Here is a 20586-nt window from a genome sequence, read left to right on the forward strand (position 1 = left end):
ATTACAGATTGCCAGATTCTCAAGGAACTCCCAAGCCCTAGTATTTGGCATATTCGCATTTCCATCGCAGTTTACATCGATTTAGACAGGTGCAAACTGGTACCCATGGGTAGTAAAATAGCGCCATCAGCCCAATGCCAATCGTCCATGGGTTTTACTAACAACCCATGGGGGCCCATGATTTCATAAATTTTCATGTAAATTATGAATTTTTGTCAAGACTTTGTAAATCTGAATATTTTCAAAATTTCAAGTGGAAATTAGAAGATTTTGCTTGATTCATAAAAGAAAAAGTTTTAGTAGAAATATACGTTAAAATGGTGGTGTGATACCATCGTATCAATATACAACACAGATATAAATATTTAAAAAAGTTACATAGATTGCTAAAAAATTACTAATTTGTTAGACTTTTATTCTATACTAATCTAATCCAGAAAAAATAGAGAATGGGATACCCATGGACATCAAGTCCGCGCCATAACCCATCGATGGGCTACCCATGGGGACCCATTGGGTACCCATCCAGGATTCACGGGTCTAGTAGAGAATAAGAGGGTCCGACGGATTATTCACGCTCCTGAAGTAGGATATAAGCCATCTATCTCACAATTTATAGCCTTGATGCCGTCTTAAGATATTGGTAATGTATCCATCCAACAAGAGCATTCTCATCAGTCTACGTCAATTTATGATTATGGGCGAGTCTCTACGAATGAAATTGCTAGCCGCTCACAGGGTCTTGTAATGTTGAGCAGGGAATGTTATAACGTGCTGCAATCTCCTTGTATAGCCTCTAGAACCATTTTGAAAATCCGTAGTAGCTAGATCGATGTGGCAGTTCCGAGAGAGAACTGTTTGATTCTGTTCACTATTCCAGCTTTCCTGACAAGCTTTACTTTAATGATCATGCTGATGCTGCAATTTTTCTCGGAAGGCTGCTTCCTCCTTGACAACCTCCAGAGGAAGCATCTGTCCGATGCCGAAAAGAATAAAAAGTGCCCATTTCCAACGGAAGGGGTTGACCAAGATGATAAACACAAACCAATATATCAACTCCGTGTATGTAAAGAAATCGAACGCTCTAGGCGGCGCTCCCTGCTTCATCCAACGAGTAAAATCAATCCAGGTCTTCATACGTCCTTCTGTTGGCTGGGTGAGCGGGTCCGTAAGAAACATGAGCAGAAATCGTGTATAAATGCCAATATGAATATTGCCGACTGTTCCGATAGCGTTAACATAGGTGCTGTTGTTGGCGCAGATGTTTAGGTGTTTTGGTGGAAATACTTGAAGATACCAATCTGGAGGAGAGTAGTTATCTTCAAACGAGTCCTCGGGAAGAAATGAGAGTGTTGGTCGTTTGAAACCGGTCGCCAGGATAATTATATCACCTTCAACAAGCTTCTCGCGACCAGGTCCTCCCTTAGGGGTATTTCCAGATCTGTGATTGAAAAGTATGCCATTTTCTTTGACGCTCTGAATATCACCACGCAACCAGCGGGCCTTTCCCTCTCGTATAAGATTAAATAGATCTGAATTAGCCATTGGAGTTGTCGTGAATAGACCACTTTCGGGAGCAATATCTTCTAGATCTCTATAGAAAAATTTGCGTAGTAACCATTCTGGTAACCATGAAACAGAGACCTCTTCTCCCCAAATGTTCATAGCCAGTAAGGATTGTACCAAAATATTGCGTGGGATGATCCATTTGTCTGACCTCGAAAGGACGTCAATTTCGGAGGCTCCGGAAGAAACTGCAAATTCCAGCGCTTCAATAGCGCTTGCGCCACCTCCGATGATAAGAGCCTTCTTTCCTTTGATGTCCTTGCCATCAAGATTCGATGAGTGGCAGATGGTCCCCTTGAATTGATTTTGGTCCGGTAAAGTGGGCATTTGGGGATCTCCACATACACCAACGGCTGCAATCACGCCGTCAAAGCTTCCATATTTCTCGGGATGATCATTGATAACCCACTTGCCGGATGATTTTGCCTTTTTAACAGAGGTAACTGGTGTTCCAAATTCTGTGCGCTCCTCCAGGTTGTAGCGTTTCCACAGATCGACAATTTGATCGCGAATTTCGTGTTGAGTGGGATAAGCGTGTTTGTATTGTACGGTCGGGTGAAAGCGATACATGATACTGTGGATCTGCAATGCGGATGTCGAGTTGACGCGCTGTAGATTGTCAGTGACTGTAGTCAGACAGATTGGTGGCTTTCTCGCACTCACACTCCAGATCCCCCCCCAGACCTTTCTCTTTGCCGCGTGCCTCGAATAAGTGCACCTCAAATCCATGGCCCATACAATGCGCCGCTGAGGATACACCCGTCAGGCCGGCACCTATAATGGCGATTTTCTTTTTTGGTAGGTTCTTGTTGAAGGATTTCAGTGGGGAGCTCGACGGTCCAAATATCCACGCGAAGAACTTCTGAATGGTGAAATACCATATTGAGAAAAGAGACAATATGAGATTCATGATAAGCAGAGCAGAAATGCGCTAAGGGCCATCAATTCGAAAGACTCGAGGTAAATGAGGGGTGAAATATGAAGTAAAAAGAGAGCCCGGCGAAAACTTTTAGTAGCTAACTAGCTCAGTGCAAAAAAGGGTGAATATCGTGACATATAAAGGAGTGGATGACGTTATTGGAGATCATCCAGACAGGTTGTGATGTTTTCTTCCAACAAACATATGCTTGCGTTGCGTGGAGCATGACGTCGGCTGCAGATGCAGGATCCAACGTCTCCCAAGAAAGAAATCAAATCAATTGTCTAATGGAAAGACAACTGCAAAATAACTGAAATTGAGTCAAACAATGAAAAAAGAAAAAAAAGTGAATGTTTCTCCCACGTATTCCCCCGGCGCCGTTTCTAGACACAGGTAGTTCAAAAATTGCCATTCTCCAACCTATACTAGTACCCCGAGAATCGAAACAAATCCAGTAGTTTCCCTAATGTCGATCGAGGAGTTTCTTTTGCTGTTTTTTTTTTTCCTTTAAAAAAAATCTAGGCTTGGAAGATGTTTTACTATCTAGTTTAGCCTTAAGATCTAGCGCAACGTATCTACGCTGGGTCGTGCCCCTTCAGGTCTCGAATCTCTTGAGGTGAAGACCGATCAGTCCGACACTGCCAGAACTGCTGTATCTTCAAGATTTCACTGCCTCGGCTACAACGCTTTAAATTCAAGAAGCATGGAATCTTTTCTCGCCGCGAGCTGGTTCGTTCCGTACATGGCAATCAAGAAAATAGGATTGGTTCCGTCAGCTGGGGTGAGGCGGAATAGTGTTCGGGATGAGAGCTGAGCTCAATTCGAACTGGAAAGGTAGCATTGATACTACATCGCTTTACCTCCTTTAAATGACAATATACCTTTCGGTTACGGTCATGGATTGCGAAAAATCTTCAATTTGTTTCTTATATGATCCTTTTGCTACTACCGCCTCGAATTCATAGATTACTAGCACTCTTAGACCTGCGAGATTTATTCATCAAGCCGGGGAGCTTCTCGACGGAAGTATTATTTTCAAGAATCTCTGTTCGATTACAAATTAGCATTCATCCATCTGTAGATGTCAAGTTGATACACCCACCAAAAACAGCATTGAACAGAGGATATTTATCGAGCTTATTCTCCTTGGCCAGAAACTCATGAACTGCCCTAGCAGTTGAAGCGCCTTGTAACTTTTGTCCCCCCATTTCTGTTTTCTCGAGCTCCTCAAGAGGGACATTCTCCTTGATCGATTTTAGCGCAAACCGATAGTTCCGACCCGCGTTGCAAGATGAGATCAAATCGGCCAACCCGGCGCTTTCCTCGGTAAATGTTCTCTCATCCACAGATTTTGGGAACCAGGTTCGTCCAAACTCTATCATCTCGAGAATACCAATGCGTAACATAGCTGCTTTGGTATTCTCCCCCCAGTCTTTGCCAGCTACGAAGCCCGCGGCCAAGGCTACTATGTTCTTCAGAGCACCTCCCAGCGCTACCCCGGCGACATCCTTTACGACATTGACTTGGAAGTATGGTCGTTCGAAGAGATTTTGAAGTAAAGACGGCTCCACAGGAGGATATTCCTTGGGCAAAGGTGAAAGTGTGACATGTGTTGGCTTGCTATCGCTCTGACGCTGTTCATCGATTTTGATTAAGTTTTCGCGCGCAGAGCCATCGCGCTCTTTGTAGTCCATGGGAGGAGTGTCGTATCCGATTGTGGTCTCGCAAAAGTGCTCTGCAGCAACCTCTGGAGCAATATTCGCGCCAGACAACGCTCCGCAATAAATTTGAAGTTTTTCCACAACCATCTCCGAGTATAGGGTAACTGTTCCGTCAGCCACATCAACACCTTTGATACAGGAAATGCCGCGGGCGTAGGGTCTGTGACAGCCTTTGATCTGGTCTAAAGTCTTTGATAGGAATTGGTGAGGAAGGTTGAACACAAGAATGGTGGCCCCCTTGACCACGTCCTGGAGGTTCGAATCCGCGATTAAATTATCAGGTAGCCGTGTGCCAGGAAGATATTTAATGTTCTGATGAGCTTTATTGATGGCATGCGATAGTTTCACTGGTTGATCACCTAGTGTCTCTCGTAGTGCAGGGTCATCTGGGACGTCCACATCTTCCTCGAAAACCCACATCGGTACGATGAAGTCAAAGAGTTTGGAATTCTCTGCAACATTCTCCGCAAGTATTTTCGCGACCGTTGACCCCCCTATTTCGATGTAAAGGTATGAGTATACAAGTGTATGTATCTGCAGGGCTGCATGCCTACCAATTCCCCGACCCGATCACCGCCACCTTGTGTTTTTGACTGTATTGTGATGTTTGGCCCGACATATTAAGCTGCGTATAATTAGATATGATACAATATCAAGAGATACAAGAGTGACGCAGGCTCCTTTATAGATATTCGGTTTTGGTCAACGAATAGTACTTTGCTTACGTATTATCTACATAAGTCACGTAGTTACCTTTGCTTGATCAAAATATGAAGTCATACACTAGTCTACTACTGTACACAGTTAGTACTTTCTGGGGTTTACCGCTTCAAGATAACAGCAACAAGTATCCTTAACATTTCGAACTTGTTTCAATGCCTCTACACTATTGGCAGAAACTCTATACAGGCTTGTGCCATTTTCATATGGCGAACGTGAAAGTCGCTTCGGTTTCGTGGGGTATTTCATATATCACGCTGGGCTGAAAAAGGACATGATAGGCAAAAGAGACTGCGATGTGATTAGATTGCAACGATTAAAACTGCAACATTACGTTTCTAGTGGGAGAAAAGAATATATAGATAAAATTGTCTCAGACTCGGGGGGTTAGCTCAAGTTGAATACACGTCATATATCGCCACATAAAGAAAACAAGACCACAACCGTCCCTGGTGGTCATGTAATATGACACTTGTCAGAGATTAAATATGAATACTCCGTCCAGATTGAGTGTTTCCTACGGACTACAGAAACAACATACAGCTCCATCATGTCCGAAGAACAGTCTAATCATCATCGTCACACTTTCCTAGATAAAGTCAAGGGTCAGGAACAACTCTCCATTTATCTACGACCTGCGCTAACGAATACTTCTCGTAGAAAAAACTCCGAAACCATCTACTATAGCACATGCGGACAAAGAGGAACAACGGAATGATAAGAATCACTATCCTGAGAATATCATGACAAGCGGCTCGGCGGGAGCCAGACCAACTGATGAAGTGTCTCGTGGGGTTACCTGGGATAAAAAGGACGAAAGCCCTCACTGAGCATTATAAGTTAATTTCATCATATATTTTATAGTACTTCAAAGCAGATGGCGACCTCATGTGCCAGAAAATCTTACTAAAGCTGTATGTGATGAACATCGGTGGTCTCTGCGGGAGCTGCTTGAAGAATCATCCGAATTCTTCTAACGAATTTTTCTATAAAAATTTCACTCGATGGCCCCTGAAGTTGCAAAGTCCCTGGTGAATGAACAGGTTTGTTTATTGGGCATTCCATGTGACTGTGCAGGTCCACTGAATCACCATCTTTCCGTATCCGGGTTCTCGTATCCTGTAGCATCGTATTCGCTCCAGTCTTACAATACGGTGCAAGCGATGTAGCTGTAGATAGATTCTTTGTAATCAAATCCTCGAGCTCCACTTCTATATAATGAAAATGAACAACATGGAGGAAACATCTGTTAATCCAAAGACCTTCATGTCTTTTGGACCACACGTAGCGGACGCGCTGAAAACATCGACATGGAATGGCTGGAAACTATCAATCTGTCTACACTGGGACCATTGGAAGCACGCTTGCAAACTGAGGATGAGCACATTTCCCAGACATCGACTGTTTGAGGCGGGTCAATGCAAATCGAGTTCAGCAGCTCAGTACGGGATAAACTGGTCACTATCGGAAAGTAAGAATGAAGGTCTTCTCCGTCACATTGGATATGGGAACAGAGCAAAATCCATATTCCGCGGAGCTCTCAGCGATGGCCCACACACTCGACAACAGAACACTATCTTATAGTATATTTTGGATCGACTGATAAAATAAAAAACGATTTTCAACAATAGCAGACTGGTCTTGTATCCGCGGATTTCTATTCACCAGCCATTGTATATTGGAAGAGCAATATATTGCAGCGGATATTTTTACCCCTGTTCACCCTGTTCTCACTGGCTGGCAATATGCTTGTCAAGTAGAACGAAGTGTTTCCTTCTTCAAAGGCGAAACAACAATTCAGCAGAAGATCTACCAGCATCCTGAACGTCAATTTTGAGGCCGAGAAGGAATATTCCATGGCCCATGATGCCTACAGCCTTGTAGTATGTATGATGGAGATTTTAACTTCGGGGAGCTTATTAACCGTATCTGAGCCACCAAGTCTATCTAAAGTTTCATCGCGTCGTTCGAATCTCTCGGGTTGAGAAAGGATCCTTCGGGGATTTATACGAAGGATGCGGACCAGATCAAACAAACCCTGGTCGCCATGTGTGATCGCAGTATCTCCATAGAGGCGGGTGAAAAAATTACACTTCTCATCAGAGGATTCTTGACTTGTCTGGACGACGAGGAAGATGAGGAGAATGAGGAAGAAGGGCAGCATCAAACTCCTTCCAATGACAAGGCTCTGAGAGAAGTTGCAGTGCATTTTGTTGACAACGCTTTGAAGACATTGCGTGATATTCAGGGTGTCATCCCGTTTGAGCTTCAGGCTGGATTATGTCCGCTTCAGCTCTTGGGATAATCCCCGGTATCATACCCATTCATGGATAAATAGTCAATTCTTAGGCAAGGTAATACAGTGCTTTGAACAGGTACAAAGTTTTAACCACTTGCTTTGCTTCGCTAGAGGTAAGACGGAAGACTACGCCGTCAGAGATTGTAATATGTGCAAAATAGGGTTATCTCGTGGGCCAGTAGGAGCCAATGAGCCGCCAAATGGCGGTATGAGACCCCGGGTTATAAAATACAGTATGGAAAATGAATCGTTGACCCTGATAGCATGCCTCGCAGTCATCATATAGAGAGATGACAAGACCAGTCACGCAATCTACCGCTCCACATAACTATAGCCACCGAACCCCATACCATCGGTCGATTTTATTCCATCGTACTAGGGTAAATCTATAAATAGACAATGAGTCTAGGGGCACCGTACAGTAGTAGCAAATATGGGACAAGGCAAGGGAGTGCAGTATCGACTTCGAAAGCGAGTCGTTTACTCCCGGGCTTTGGAACAACTTACCACCTATGCCCTCGCCGGAAGTTCAAAGGTGTCGACATAGTTCCCAATCTTCGCTTTGACACAATGAAAGGGGATATCAATAGCCCGAACCTTATCCAAACCAACCCTTTGCACCCGTTCCACTTCCGCGGAATCAGGCGCTTTCAAACGCCAGGCAATCGATATATGGAAACAGGAAGAGAAATCCCCATTATTATCGGCACCGTTTACTGGTGCTGGCGATGACTCGGACTCGAGCACAGGCACAGGCACAGGCACGGGCCGCACCCCCGACTTTGAGTTCGAGTCCGAGTCCGAGTTCAATGCATATGTAAATGCAAGGTCTTCAATCCCATTCTGATTTTCATCCAATTTCGCATAGAGAGGCGGTTGACCGAAACGATGTAAGACAGAATTACATAGATTCAGCAGTCGATTTAAGTTATTGTATTTCGGTCTCGAGACGCGTAGGACTAAGAACCAGCGCGTTTTCTCATAGTTGGAGACCCATTTTAAGGTTTGTGGGGAGACGTGGAAGCTGTGTCATGCCAAGTTAGTCATGCAGTTACCATGCGATCCAAATAGAATGTGACTGCCTTGATACTAGAGATCTTGGCAGAGGCGGAGCGGAGTTTTTTGAACGTACGAGGGAATGTTCGAACTATTTACGGCCTCGGCGAAAGTCTCGCTGAATGGAGCGCGCTGTTCGGTGCGTAGAATGACAGGTCTGGAAAGACTGATGTGGAGGGGTAATTGGGCGCCTAGGTCGGTGTGTAGGAGGCTGTGTATGGAGGCGGGGTCATTTGCATTTGCGGTTTTGTATGCATTGGCGTTGGTATTGGTGGTGTTGGGTTCATCGTGTGAGATAGAATTCGAAGCGACAGGGTCGGCTGCCTGAATCAGATCTGTAAGGAGGCGAAGCTCCTCCTTGCCCGGGACCCCTGCAGTAAATAATGATTAGCAAGACATCATCAACCCACGCCCACGGCCCAACTGAATGAGGGTGGACAGTGAAACTTGGAGCATACATTCTAAATATAGATGCGAGGGCCAATTGCCCTCGACGTGTGGAATGGCGCGTTTTCGGCCGGCGTGGAGGGAGGGATCGTCTTTTGTACTGACGCGTGTAGAGGAGGCGTAGAGAGAGTGGAAAGATGCGGGGAGTGGGGGGGGAGATCTGCTTGTGCTGGGCGGGCAATCTTTTTGCGTGGGGGAGATGGTTCTGAGTTGGAATCGGAGTCGGAGTATTGCACCAGGGACATGAGGGTGAGGTGAGTCGAGGTGAGTTGAAGCTGAAGTGGGTGTGATTTGGGATGATTTGGAGAAGTTGGAGAAGGCGGAGAGAGCGGAGTACATAGTGTACTACTTGGGTATGTAGTAGGATGAGGTTATACGAGATATTCATTTTTAATAATTTTGGATTAAGAAGTTGGATACCATCCAATACAGGTAGTACTAGTATTCTGATGTCTATGAACTATGTTTGTGAAATTGAGGATGGGATACATTCTGATAAGCCGGGGAATACGTAAGTCCTTCATCGATACCCCACGCTTATAGAGGTATATATTTCAAATGTGCAACATTCATCCAACACATTTCAATGCGATTCTCGATCAATATTCTGAGGTGATGACTTGACTGATCTGATCTGACTCACCTGACACGACATATTGCCAATGCAGCAGGCCATGTGATGGAGATGGAGATCTGACCGAGCTGAGATCGACAGATTGATGGCCACCCGAACAGTCTCAGGAATTTAGAACGGGACGCGAGCTGGAATGCGGACAATCTGAGTCTGTGTACAGTTATTTTAGCTGTCAAGTCAGCTGTCAAGAGTCATCACTCATCACCTATCACTCATAGTCCGCTGTCTTGATTCAGTAGTTCAATGGATCGACGGATGAGCATGTGCATGCAAGGGCGATCATGGAGAAGAGAAAAAGCAACGCCGTGGTAGTGAATAGAGTCTTTCTCGCTAGTAACCTTGCGTGAAAAGAACCTTGGTACTAACGAACACAAGAAGAGGAAGATTAGTCTAGACTGATCTCCAACGAGGGATACCCCTGCCTTGCGTCACCAGGGTTAGTTCGTATATGTGGTTCTCGATCCTGGTCGGTGAGCTTAAATGCGGGTTCCACGGAGAAAGTCAAGGAACAGAGTTTGCGTGAGGGATGAGATGAGTAGTTCATTTCCAGTTGAATCCGAGGAAATCCTGTACTGTACCTAGGATCCAGGGTATATAGTGGAAGAGAAAAGAGTGGAAGTCGGAAGGGCGGGATGCAACGGTAGAATTTTCACTCGGTACAAGTTATGCAGTATACATCTGTAGTTAAGTATACATATCTAGAACCAAGCTTATACTGTAGTTAAGTAATTATAAATTATAAATTATACAGTCGTAGTTCATACTGTCATATGTAAAGAACTATACTATCTAAAAGAGACTGACATCAGTATTTGCCCCATGATATCACCTGCCGATCGTAGTGGAGTATACAGATGGAGCCCTGGAGTATACAAGTGGACCCTACAATTCCGAATAGTCAAACCACAAATCATCCCAGACAAGCCAGATGGGGCCGATCGGGTCTCTCGGGTCTATCGAGGGTCTAATGAGGATCTGACGCGCGTGTACATGGAGTAGTCAGTCGTGGTCGACCCTTTAATACATACAGTGTACATACATATAGTAGTAACTAAGAGGATGAACTGTAGAAGTGTGCCTGAATACTATGTAAGAATATCCCACGTCATACCAGAAGCTGCTTCTCTTTTCTACTTCTACTTTTTCCATCCCTACTTCCTTTTCTCCCATCTTATACTCTACCCCTACTCCTTCACCCCTACTCACCTGACAACACAACTATATACTTGTATCCCCATGGCCGTCGACTATATCGTGGCCTCGCGTCACCACCCCCACCACCCCTCCAACTATACCACCAGCTCCTACGACTATACCTATACTCCCTCCCCGACAACCTCATCCCGCCGCTCCAGTTACTCCAACTTCAGCAGTAACAACCCCTACGCCCACTTCACCTCTCCCTCTCCAACCCCACCAAACTACACTTACAACCGCCGCTCAACCCCAATCTCCCTCTCCGACTCATGGTGGGAGCGGCCACGAACCTGCGATCCTCGTGATCACCCCCCGTGACAACGAGCGCAAGCGATCCAGCACAGGTTCCCTCAACTCGCGCAGTTCACAATCCTGTCGTCGGCCTCGTTACCCACGGACATCGCAGCTCGTCAATCCCGATATAATCGACCAACTCGACAATGTGACAGCCTACTCTTATCACCACGAAGGTCCCTACGACGCAGTTTGTCCGGAGCGAAACAGAGTCAGCCAGCGCAGTCCACTCGAAGCAGTCCGGGAATCAAACGAGGAAGCTCTTCGCGCTACACCACGTGATAAAATTATCGATTGTTTGAATTCGCACCGTCCTTTAGACGGTACTGCGCATTACCCACCCGGAACAACAGATCGAGAGGGTCAGACTTATTCCTATGAAGAGGGTTCCAATATGATGAATGATTATGGCAACTTTATGCGTCTTCCTGGTCAGGTATGTTAAGAGTAAATCAACAAGCTATGAGGATGCAAGACAACGAAACTAATTGATTCATCGTTTAGAAATTCACTGACGAAGACTTCAAGAATGATCCATTCTACAACCGCCCTCTTCTCAATCCTTTCGCTAGTCTAAAGAGAAAACTTAGTTTGAAGCGAAACAAAATGCGCCGGAGTACGGCGTAAGATTGTGCATGGATGAATCGACCCATGAGTATGAGTCAAATGATGGCATGACACCTTTTTTTTTCTTTTTCTTTTGGTTTCCGCGGACCTGGATAATGATTGTATGAGATACCAGGAGTCGGATGGAGTTGGGATTAAAACGTTCTGATTACTTTGGTTTAGTCTAGTCTTTTTGGATTATCTTTTTCTTTTATCTGATTATTTGGTTTGACTTTTGCCCGAGTCGCGACTTGCTCAGTGGTTTATAGGCGGTTGGGTTTTGTTTGTATCTAGACTATTGATTATCATGGTTTCATCTTTTTGTCCAATGACAGCAGTTTGCAAGTGTATAATCAACAATGTAATAATCCGTAATTAAAATATACACCTCTTGTATACAATCACTGCAAACTAGTCTACTCTGCTATTCCCTTTGAGGAAAGGTACCCATTAGCGCACGATCTACTGTAACGGCCCGTCATGTTGAGATGATATATCCATATACAACAAAATAGGTTTAACAATAAAACCAATCATGAGAATAAATGAATTGGTAGTGGTATATTAGGTACTGTTATTAAGCGGCAACCAAAGTATTTCTTTCATATCATCATGATGCCTCCATGTTTGCGGGGCACAAACTTAATAGATGCAAGATATTTTCTCGAGAATTCATACTCACTCGCATCTCTCATCCTCGTACAAATCACAATATCCCAACAAAAAAAAAGCTTCCAGAATGGCGGACTCTGAAATGGACATCCGCAAAATGACAGACAAACACTCCGATTCCTTCATGAAATGGCACTCGACTGAAAGCGGACAATTCAACCAACAATTCAGCTATCATCACAATGGCCAAGAATACATCTGTCCCTCAAAATTTCTAAGTGAACTTATTCTCGCAGAGTACATGTTCCGAACATTCGCCCAATTCAAAGAGTGGGCTAATTCGGAATTTGCTCAAAAATTACACCTATCAAGTCAGGGGTCTTACCCTAAATCATACAGAGCTGGAGTCTCCTACATCATCAATGAAGAATACATCTCTGTCAGATATTCAATGACCGAAGCAACTCTTTACCTTAAAGAAGCTTCTATGCCAGAATGTACTCTTCGAAAATTATACGATGATCTTCGAGATGAATCGGAATGGTATTTACGAAGACCACTTGTTCGAAATTGTACTGATCGTGGGGGATGTTGTGGTCGGAGCTGTGGATGTTGTGAGAAACGAGCGAAGGATTTACCTCGGAATGGAATAAGTGGACATTGTACACCTGGATGTCTATGTTGCAATAAGAGAAGGGGACAAGTTTGGTCTGATAAAGATTTAGAAGATATTTTCCAGGCGGAAAAGGAAGAACTTGAAAGTAGTTCTCCTTTTTATCTGCAATATCTTGCAAGTCTTTATTTCAAGCCTTTAGGTCAGGCTTTTTTTAATAGGAGGGCTTCTGATTCGTCTTCTGTGACAGAGAGGGGAAGGGGTGAGTCTTCGGGGGTCAATCCTGCGAAACGAAAGAGGGTTGAAGGGGTTTGGGATCAATTGGGTGAAGTTGATGGTCCTGATGGGGATGATCAAAGTATGGCAGCTATAGTACAATGCTGTACTAAGGAGAAGTGCTTGATTCATGGGAGAGGATGTGAATGAGGCTTACATCGTCCTCCAGACAGGCCAAGTCGCTTCGATCTGGTCTTTGACTGGCGGTCCACAGCCAGTATGAGCATAGGCTCGTGCCAATAGCTTTTTATTTGTGGACTGTACCTTTGCTATATCTTGCTATATCTTCAATACTATCAGACAAATTATTTCCTAGGAGTCTCCAATTTCTAGAACAATCCTGTACCAAACTACGACCAAATCCTTGGTGAAGTTAACATAGAAATACCAGCTAAAAAATATTGACCTGATAGTGAATATCTTCTGGCCAAGCTAGCTCCAGGGGTAAAGATTTCCCTAAGGACTTATCGAGTCGATATAAACACCAAAGCGTCAAGAGAATATAAATTACTTCTCAATATTGACTACAAGTCCAGGCAACAGTTCAATCCGCGTCGGTGCAGGTCCACTCAACGTCAAGGAAATGGACTTATTCGCAGAGCCTTCTTCCAGAGATATAGAGCCCAACCCTACACCCTCTGGCACCTTATAGCTCAATTCCCTCTCATTTGATGACGTTCCGCTTATCGCCCCATAGACCGTCGACAAACGGGCGATCTCACTCGAATCAACATTCAATGCCAACGAAGAAACACCCCGCACACCAGACGAATGTTCAACCAGCCAAGGCATCTCCTTATATGGAACACGCAATGATCGAGGCGTCGTATCAAGACACCAAAACGGTACAGAACCCTGCTGTATCTCACCACCAGCCGATGCATTCGGTGTGCTAAGTGTCCATTCAAGTATCACACCGTCATCTCTCTTCCGACTCCAAGCCGCTGGCTCATCGTATGAAATACCAGTTACTGATTCAGCCACGTGTTGTCTGATGATATTGAAATCGTTGTTTGGTGGATACGTGAATGCCCAATCGATGATGGTGTTCTCTGGTAGATTTCCCCAGCGATGTTTTCTTCTCGCTTCGGGGTCAACCGTATCGTAGAATGCGATGAATTCTAGATAAACTCCGTCTTGGAAGAGGACTAGTTTGTTCCAGGTAAGTCCATTTGCGTGTTGGCCTCCCGGTGCGATGGTAAACAGATCTTGAAGGTGGTTGTTCAGATTCTCCAGGGTAGTATTAGATACCAGGATGACGAGGTGGTCTAGTGTGGGAAGGTAGTCGGTCTGAGAAGGCATTTTCAAATGAGATTTAGATAGTTGGGTTGTATATAGTAGCCAGTGGTTGAAAAGGTATTTGGAGACAAGTGTAAATGGGCGGGGTTATTGAGGACGGTGGATATGATGAATAGCACGATATTCTTCCGCCGGCAATTTATAAGAGCGATTGATCGCATGTTATGCCTATGTCGGTACTAGTTTTCCCTTAAAAGGAGAAATCCACTTAGCATAAGTGGAAGATGAACTGACGTGATTCTTCCAAGTGTCCATGATGGCGTGAAACGTGGGGTATTTTCGGGATCGGAGCTCGGAGCCCTGAACCGAGATTTTGTACATTCTTCTTCCAAGGTAGTCTGCTAGTACTCCATGTCTTTACAAGTACTATCTTGGATAAATGAATCATTTTTCGCTAATTATAGGATTGGTGTTAGTACAATCACTAGTAGTAGTGTAGTATTCAATTGTCACTGGACCTTCTAAGGCTCTGTAACAAACAAGCATCGCCGTTGAAGGAATATGGAACTTTGTGTCCCTGAATATCTGAATGTCCACAGGTTTGATCTTTATACAATCCACAGATACGCTCCTTTGGTATTGATGAGTAGCAACTTGCTACTCAAAATATCCACTTGAAGTGGTTATTTGTGCTTATACTTTACATTTGTTGGATACAATATGAGCTTTACCACAACACTTCCTTCGAATGACAACACTGAATATATTTGAATAACCATATTCCTATAAGTATTCAAAGATGCGTTATTGGTTTGCTGCTAGTTCGAGCTAGCAGATAATCCGTTCGAGCAGATAATCCGTCCGAGCATATATCACACAGTTATTCCTCCTTGCTGTGGAGATCCTCCCCGCGCTGCATTGTGTGGGGGTTGCAGCTCCGCTGGCTGCATCAGGGTGATCGCCAGCACGTTGATTGTGGTTACACCGTGGTTATTGAATGACCGTGCATACAGGATTTTACAGCCTTAGTGTTGATAACATTGAAGCATGAGATATCATGAGATGTATCATATCTAGGCCTGGCATGGTAATTGCTTTTGATAGGCGATCCGTGCCCTAAATAGGGGGGTTCTTTTTGTAGTCTGAGTTCTCCCTGATTGTGTCAGGCCATTAGCAGAGTATCTCCGGGGCTTGATTGACAGGTCTTAAACTACTCGCTTAGACTTTGGTTTTTTTTATTGGAGAGCCTTCTGCCATGTCATACGATGTTTATCTGATCACTTTTTCCGAGGTTGGTATCTCAAGTGGTTCAATTCAAGTTGTGCCAGTAATGAATTACTATACTTAGTATTGATGTGCAGGTGAAATACTAGTAATAGCAATTCTCAGTTACAAGAGTTGTTCTGGCAGAGCTGCTGTTGTTGGTAGTTTGTTTATCTGATTTTTATATCCGACCAAGCATTAATAAATCCGACGCCACAATGTGATACCACAACAGACTATGTACACTTATCGATACAGCTGACTGTATTCTGACTCTCCTGTGAGTACCTAAACTACATATATACTTAATATTACTAGCATAGATATGAAACACTCCTTCATAACTCCTGTATACCTTCATGTGGAATAATGCAAAGTATACATTTGTCAGCCCATCATTTCTTGGCGATCGGCCGATCGCCACCGAGGCCAGACTGGCCACTTTTTTCTCTTTATTAATTGAACTGGGTTATTTCATACTTGGAATTCCTGAACTTTTTAAACGTATCAAATTTGCAATTTGACATTTTCTATTAGACTTGTTCCGCGTATTGCTGTCTTTGTGTGACGTGGCTTGATCTGCTTTTACAAACTGTGGAGTGTCTCCAACTTTTGCGCCACCTTGCAATCTTCAATCTGCAATATTCGATCCTCCTCGCCGCAACTTCCACCACGGTCATCCTTACACGCCTTCGATTCCACCGCCTCTTACTAGACTCATCGACTGTACAGCTGCCGGACTGGTAAGATGCGCGGAGCTGCTAGGCTGCTCTACGCGGCAGTCTTTGCCCTGGCGAGTCTCGCCCACGCCGACGATCATGACTCTACTCTCGACTCGCAGAAATGCGCGGTAAGTTCACTCTCGCCCGTCTTTTGATACTCGACTTGTTCAGCAAACTGATGTTCAAACCTTCTTTTTCAGATTGACCCGTTAGCAATGGTTTCCGACGCGTGTGTCTCCTACGGTACTATCAACTCTCTCAACGACGAAGTGTACACCTTACTTCAATCAATTACGCAAGAAACCGACTTTTTCTCCTACTATCGTCTGAACCTCTTCAATAAAGAATGTCCCTTCTGGTCAGATGCGAATAGCATGTGTGGAAACATCGCTTGCTCCGTCAATACTATTGAATCCGAAGAAGACATCCCGCTGACGTGGCGGGCCGAGGAACTGAGCAAATTAGAAGGTCCCAAGGCGAAACACCCTCCTCGCAAAGTTCAAGCTGAGCGACCCAAGGAACGTCCACTCCAGGGAACATTAGGTGAGGGTGTTGGCGAGAGTTGTGTTGTGGAGTACGACGATGAATGCGACGAGCGTGACTTTTGCGTTCCCGAAGACGAAGGATCCGCTGGTAAAGGTGACTACGTGAGTCTGGTCGACAACCCGGAGCGATTTACTGGATACTCCGGCGAAGGTGCGCATCAGGTTTGGAACGCGATCTACCGTGAAAACTGCTTCATGAAACCCGAGGCCGAGGAGCTGGCCGAGCAATCACTGAACGCCCCAATGGGCGGACTACAAGCATTTTCGGATTTCCGTAATGTCCTACAAAAGGAGTCGCAACGATTGGATGGACTTCCACTTGACAATGAATGTTTGGAAAAGCGAGTCTTTCACCGTCTTATTAGCGGTATGCACGCTTCCATCTCTACTCATCTTTGCTGGGATTACCTCAACCAAACAACCGGCAAATGGCAACCCAATATGCAATGCTTCAAGGAACGGTTGCATGCGCATCCGGAGCGTATCTCCAACATGTACTTCAATTACGCGCTAGTCTCGCGTGCTGTCGCCAAGCTTCGCAAGCACTTGCAAAACTATACCTTCTGTACCAGCGATCCAAGTCAACAACTCGATACCAAGCAGCGAGTCAACGAGCTCACCGAGATCCTCTCCCGTCCTCCTCAAATTTTCGACGAGAACCTGATGTTCCAGGATCCCAGCGCCCACGGATTAAAAGAGGATTTCCGCAACCGCTTCCGTAACGTCAGTCGATTGATGGACTGTGTTGGTTGCGATAAGTGTCGACTCTGGGGCAAACTCCAGGTAAACGGGTACGGAACTGCTTTGAAAGTACTATTCGAATACGACGAGACAAAGAATGGCGAGAACCCGCCTCTCCGCCGAACAGAACTTGTCGCCTTAATCAATACGCTTGGTCGTATTTCCCACAGTCTCGCCGCGGCACGCAGTTTCCAAGAAGCTCTGAAAGCGGGTAATGATAACGCATTCCCTCAACACTTCGCAGCACCTTCTACGCCCAAGGCAGCGAAGATGCAGCATATCTCGAATGATCCTAAAGATGCCAAACTGAGACATGACGGAAGTGGTGTCTTATATTATGAGTCGGAGAATGTAGAATATTACTACGGACGCGAAGAACCGGCCCCCGGTGATCGATACCCATGGGTTCGACCACCTCGTGATCCAGACGCGTCTACCCTCGACGATATCAAAACAGAGTGGATGATTGTGCGTGATACAACGTTATATGTGATGCGGGCCTGGATCGATCTCCCGCGAACCCTGTATGTATACCCCATGTCTTAACCCGTGCCTTCGGTTTTCTGCTGGTGCTTCTGCTAACAATATTCTAGATATCATCTTGGGTCTCTTGAATTGAGGCGTCTCTGGGCTTTCTGGCTGGGTATGCCGGTTCCTCCTCGACAATGGACTTTACGGGCACCTCAAGATCCGCATCAAGTTTCTGATCCTCAGCCACATCAAGGGGAGCTTTGAGATGTTGAGATATCTTAATACCCTGAATTGCATTTGTAAATAGCGACTCTCGGCGTTTGGCATTATTTGGTGTACACTAGACAGTGAGGATAGATTATTTGAATCTACTCTTAAATTTTCTCTCTCACACATATACTTCAACACTCACCACTCACTACTGTATATCTTTGATACATTTACCTCGGATGCTTTCCCGTCGGCCTCGGAAAGCAGACCGTTGCCACCGATTAGTCATCACACAGAATCTGATCAAGACAAAAACAGCAAGTATACTACTTAGAATATATACTATACGAAATGAAATTTAATTAAAATAGAATAAATACAATATCATGTATAACCCACAGGTACATACTTTAAAATAACAAATGTATCTCCTATGTACATATACTAATGTGCGTAAATATCAGACTGCGGGACTCGCCGACCTCGGCTTCTCCACTGCCGGCCACATGCGATCGAATCTTCCCCGTCTCCAGCGTTTCTCCATTTCTTTCCCATCTCCACTTCTTCTCTCAACTCCTCTTTACAATACTGTACACCTCTAGTCTCCCATGCAATCTTGCTAATCTATCATGGCGTCGGTGTCGCCACCTAAACCGTGGGAGAGAGCAGGTGCTGCAACTGGTGAGTCTCTTTATCCTGACTATGATTATGACTTGTGGCCTCTGCGTCACCGTCACCGATTACTCTCTTCATCGCGATCGCCTCTGACTGTTGATAACTAACAACTTCAGGAAACGCTTTAGCCCCATCAACCAGCAGCCCAGCTGCTTCAACCACCACTATGACCTCCACCAACCCCGCAACTTCAACCTCAACCACCTCCGCCCCCGATCTCCCCTCTCGTCCAAATACCCTCAACTCCGTCGTCAATAATACTGCCTCTAACTACTCCCCTTACGGTGCCTCACGCTTCGGCTCCAGTCCATACGGCGGGTACGGCGGCATGGGCACCATGGGCGGTTATTCCTCTCCATATTCTCGATTCGGCTCGATGGGAGGCATGGGCTCCATGTACGGTGGTTATGGCGGGTATGGCAGCATGTACGGTGGAATGGGTGGTATGGGAGGGATGTATGGGGGTATGCCTGGGCAGGATCCCAATGACCCCAATAGCCTGACCAACTCCTTTGGTCAAAGTACACAAGCGACCTTCCAGATGATTGAAAGTATCGTCGGGGCCTTTGGTGGCTTTGCTCAGATGTTGGAGAGCACGTACATGGCCACTCACAGTTCATTCTTCGGTAAGTCAATACCAGCCTCGGCGAGTCCGAGTCTAAACCTTCCAGCGAGTCTCCATTTTACTGTATACGTTTGAGTGTTAAAAAGTAAATATACTAACTGTCTCAGCAATGGTATCGGTCGCAGAACAGTTCGGCAACCTGCGTAACACCCTCGGCTCGGCCCTGGGTATTTTCACCATCATTCGATGGTTCCGCACTCTCATCGCCAAACTCACAGGTCGACCACCTCCAGCCGATGCCACTGCCCTCACCCCCGCTGCTTTCGCATCTTTCATGGGTGGACGCTCCTCCCCCGCCACTCTCCCCGATGGTTCCCCCGCCCCAGCCAAACCTTCAAAGAAACCCTTCTTCGTCTTCCTCATTGCCATCTTCGGTCTCCCCTACCTAATGGGCAAGCTCATTAAAGCCCTTGCCCGCTCACAAGAAGAAGAGGCTCGCCGCCGACAACAGCTCGTCGGTCCTAACGGCGAGCCCCAGTCCGCCGCGCTGGACCCCACTAAGCTCGACTTCTGCCGTGTCCTGTACGATTACTCTCCAGAGACTCAGGAGAGCAATGGTATCGACTTGGCCGTGAAGAAGGGCGATATTGTCGCTGTTCTCAGCAAGTCTGATCCCATGGGAAATGCTTCTGAGTGGTGGCGTTGCCGTGCACGTGATGGAGGCGTTGGATATCTTCCCGGTCCTTACTTGGAGACTATTCAGCGTCGTCCGGCTCAGCAAGCTATTACCGACGGTGCTAGTACGATAAAAGATACTGGTGCTGATCGAACTAAGAGTCTTTCTGCCTTGAAGGACCAGCCTCCCGAGCTGAAAGGCAAAATGGGAGATATTTCGCCCGAGAGTTTCCAAAAGAGTACTTTCTATTCGTGAATCATAGATGATTAGACTGGATTGATTTGCACGAGGGATGAAAACTGCAGACATTTACAATCCCTTCCCTTTTCTCTTTCTCTTTTTCTATGGTGTTCGGATTTTTTTTTTTGAATTACGCCATCATCTGATTCAGTGAGATTCGATTCTAGTCAACAAAACTAGATCGATCTACTTTTATTCGATGCGATGGATTACAAGCGGACGATGATATTCCCGCTCCTTTGGGGCTTGCTCACTTCTCGCCATCGTACTTTTCGCCAT

General features: G+C 45.5%; 9 protein-coding genes across 9 annotated transcripts; 5 read left to right on the forward strand and 4 right to left on the reverse strand.

Moving 5' to 3' along the window:
• Positions 1-900: 900 nt before the first annotated feature.
• N7469_009064 (uncharacterized protein) lies at positions 901-2476 on the reverse strand (the record flags this gene model as incomplete). Its single annotated transcript, XM_056647982.1, has 2 exons — positions 901-2175; positions 2285-2476. The coding sequence occupies 2 exons, from the start codon at positions 2474-2476 to the stop codon at positions 901-903; spliced, it is 1467 nt and encodes a 488-aa protein (XP_056497747.1).
• A 968-nt stretch (positions 2477-3444) lies between these two features.
• Positions 3445-4626, reverse strand: N7469_009065 (glycerol-3-phosphate dehydrogenase family protein; the record flags this gene model as incomplete). Its single annotated transcript, XM_056647983.1, has 2 exons — positions 3445-3530; positions 3588-4626. 2 exons carry the CDS (start codon positions 4624-4626, stop codon positions 3445-3447), a joined length of 1125 nt encoding a protein of 374 aa, XP_056497748.1.
• An 850-nt stretch (positions 4627-5476) lies between these two features.
• Positions 5477-5756, forward strand: N7469_009066 (uncharacterized protein; the record flags this gene model as incomplete). Its single annotated transcript, XM_056647984.1, has 2 exons — positions 5477-5531; positions 5614-5756. The coding sequence occupies 2 exons, from the start codon at positions 5477-5479 to the stop codon at positions 5754-5756; spliced, it is 198 nt and encodes a 65-aa protein (XP_056497749.1).
• Positions 5757-6973: 1217 nt separating this feature from the next.
• On the forward strand, positions 6974-7231 carry N7469_009067 (uncharacterized protein; the record flags this gene model as incomplete). The annotated part of the gene is made up of 1 exon (XM_056647985.1): positions 6974-7231. One exon carries the CDS (start codon positions 6974-6976, stop codon positions 7229-7231), a length of 258 nt encoding a protein of 85 aa, XP_056497750.1.
• A 504-nt stretch (positions 7232-7735) lies between these two features.
• N7469_009068 (HVSL domain-containing protein) lies at positions 7736-9067 on the reverse strand (the record flags this gene model as incomplete). The annotated part of the gene is made up of 3 exons (XM_056647986.1): positions 7736-8249; positions 8358-8652; positions 8740-9067. 3 exons carry the CDS (start codon positions 9065-9067, stop codon positions 7736-7738), a joined length of 1137 nt encoding a protein of 378 aa, XP_056497751.1.
• A 1531-nt stretch (positions 9068-10598) lies between these two features.
• Positions 10599-11480, forward strand: N7469_009069 (uncharacterized protein; the record flags this gene model as incomplete). The annotated part of the gene is made up of 3 exons (XM_056647987.1): positions 10599-10831; positions 10899-11289; positions 11358-11480. 3 exons carry the CDS (start codon positions 10599-10601, stop codon positions 11478-11480), a joined length of 747 nt encoding a protein of 248 aa, XP_056497752.1.
• A 1987-nt stretch (positions 11481-13467) lies between these two features.
• N7469_009070 (uncharacterized protein) lies at positions 13468-14262 on the reverse strand (the record flags this gene model as incomplete). Its single annotated transcript, XM_056647988.1, has 1 exon — positions 13468-14262. One exon carries the CDS (start codon positions 14260-14262, stop codon positions 13468-13470), a length of 795 nt encoding a protein of 264 aa, XP_056497753.1.
• A 1948-nt stretch (positions 14263-16210) lies between these two features.
• N7469_009071 (ER oxidoreductin) lies at positions 16211-18205 on the forward strand (the record flags this gene model as incomplete). The annotated part of the gene is made up of 3 exons (XM_056647989.1): positions 16211-16312; positions 16385-17994; positions 18064-18205. The coding sequence occupies 3 exons, from the start codon at positions 16211-16213 to the stop codon at positions 18203-18205; spliced, it is 1854 nt and encodes a 617-aa protein (XP_056497754.1).
• Positions 18206-18780: 575 nt separating this feature from the next.
• Positions 18781-20322, forward strand: pex13 (peroxin PEX13; the record flags this gene model as incomplete). Its single annotated transcript, XM_056647990.1, has 3 exons — positions 18781-18832; positions 18943-19452; positions 19559-20322. 3 exons carry the CDS (start codon positions 18781-18783, stop codon positions 20320-20322), a joined length of 1326 nt encoding a protein of 441 aa, XP_056497755.1.
• Positions 20323-20586: the final 264 nt, after the last annotated feature.

Source organism: Penicillium citrinum (genome assembly GCF_028827155.1).
Source record: "Penicillium citrinum strain IBT 23319 chromosome Unknown utg000008l:1.0-2707905.0:1.0-2709502.0, whole genome shotgun sequence".
In the NCBI taxonomy this organism is placed as follows: domain Eukaryota; kingdom Fungi; phylum Ascomycota; class Eurotiomycetes; order Eurotiales; family Aspergillaceae; genus Penicillium; species Penicillium citrinum.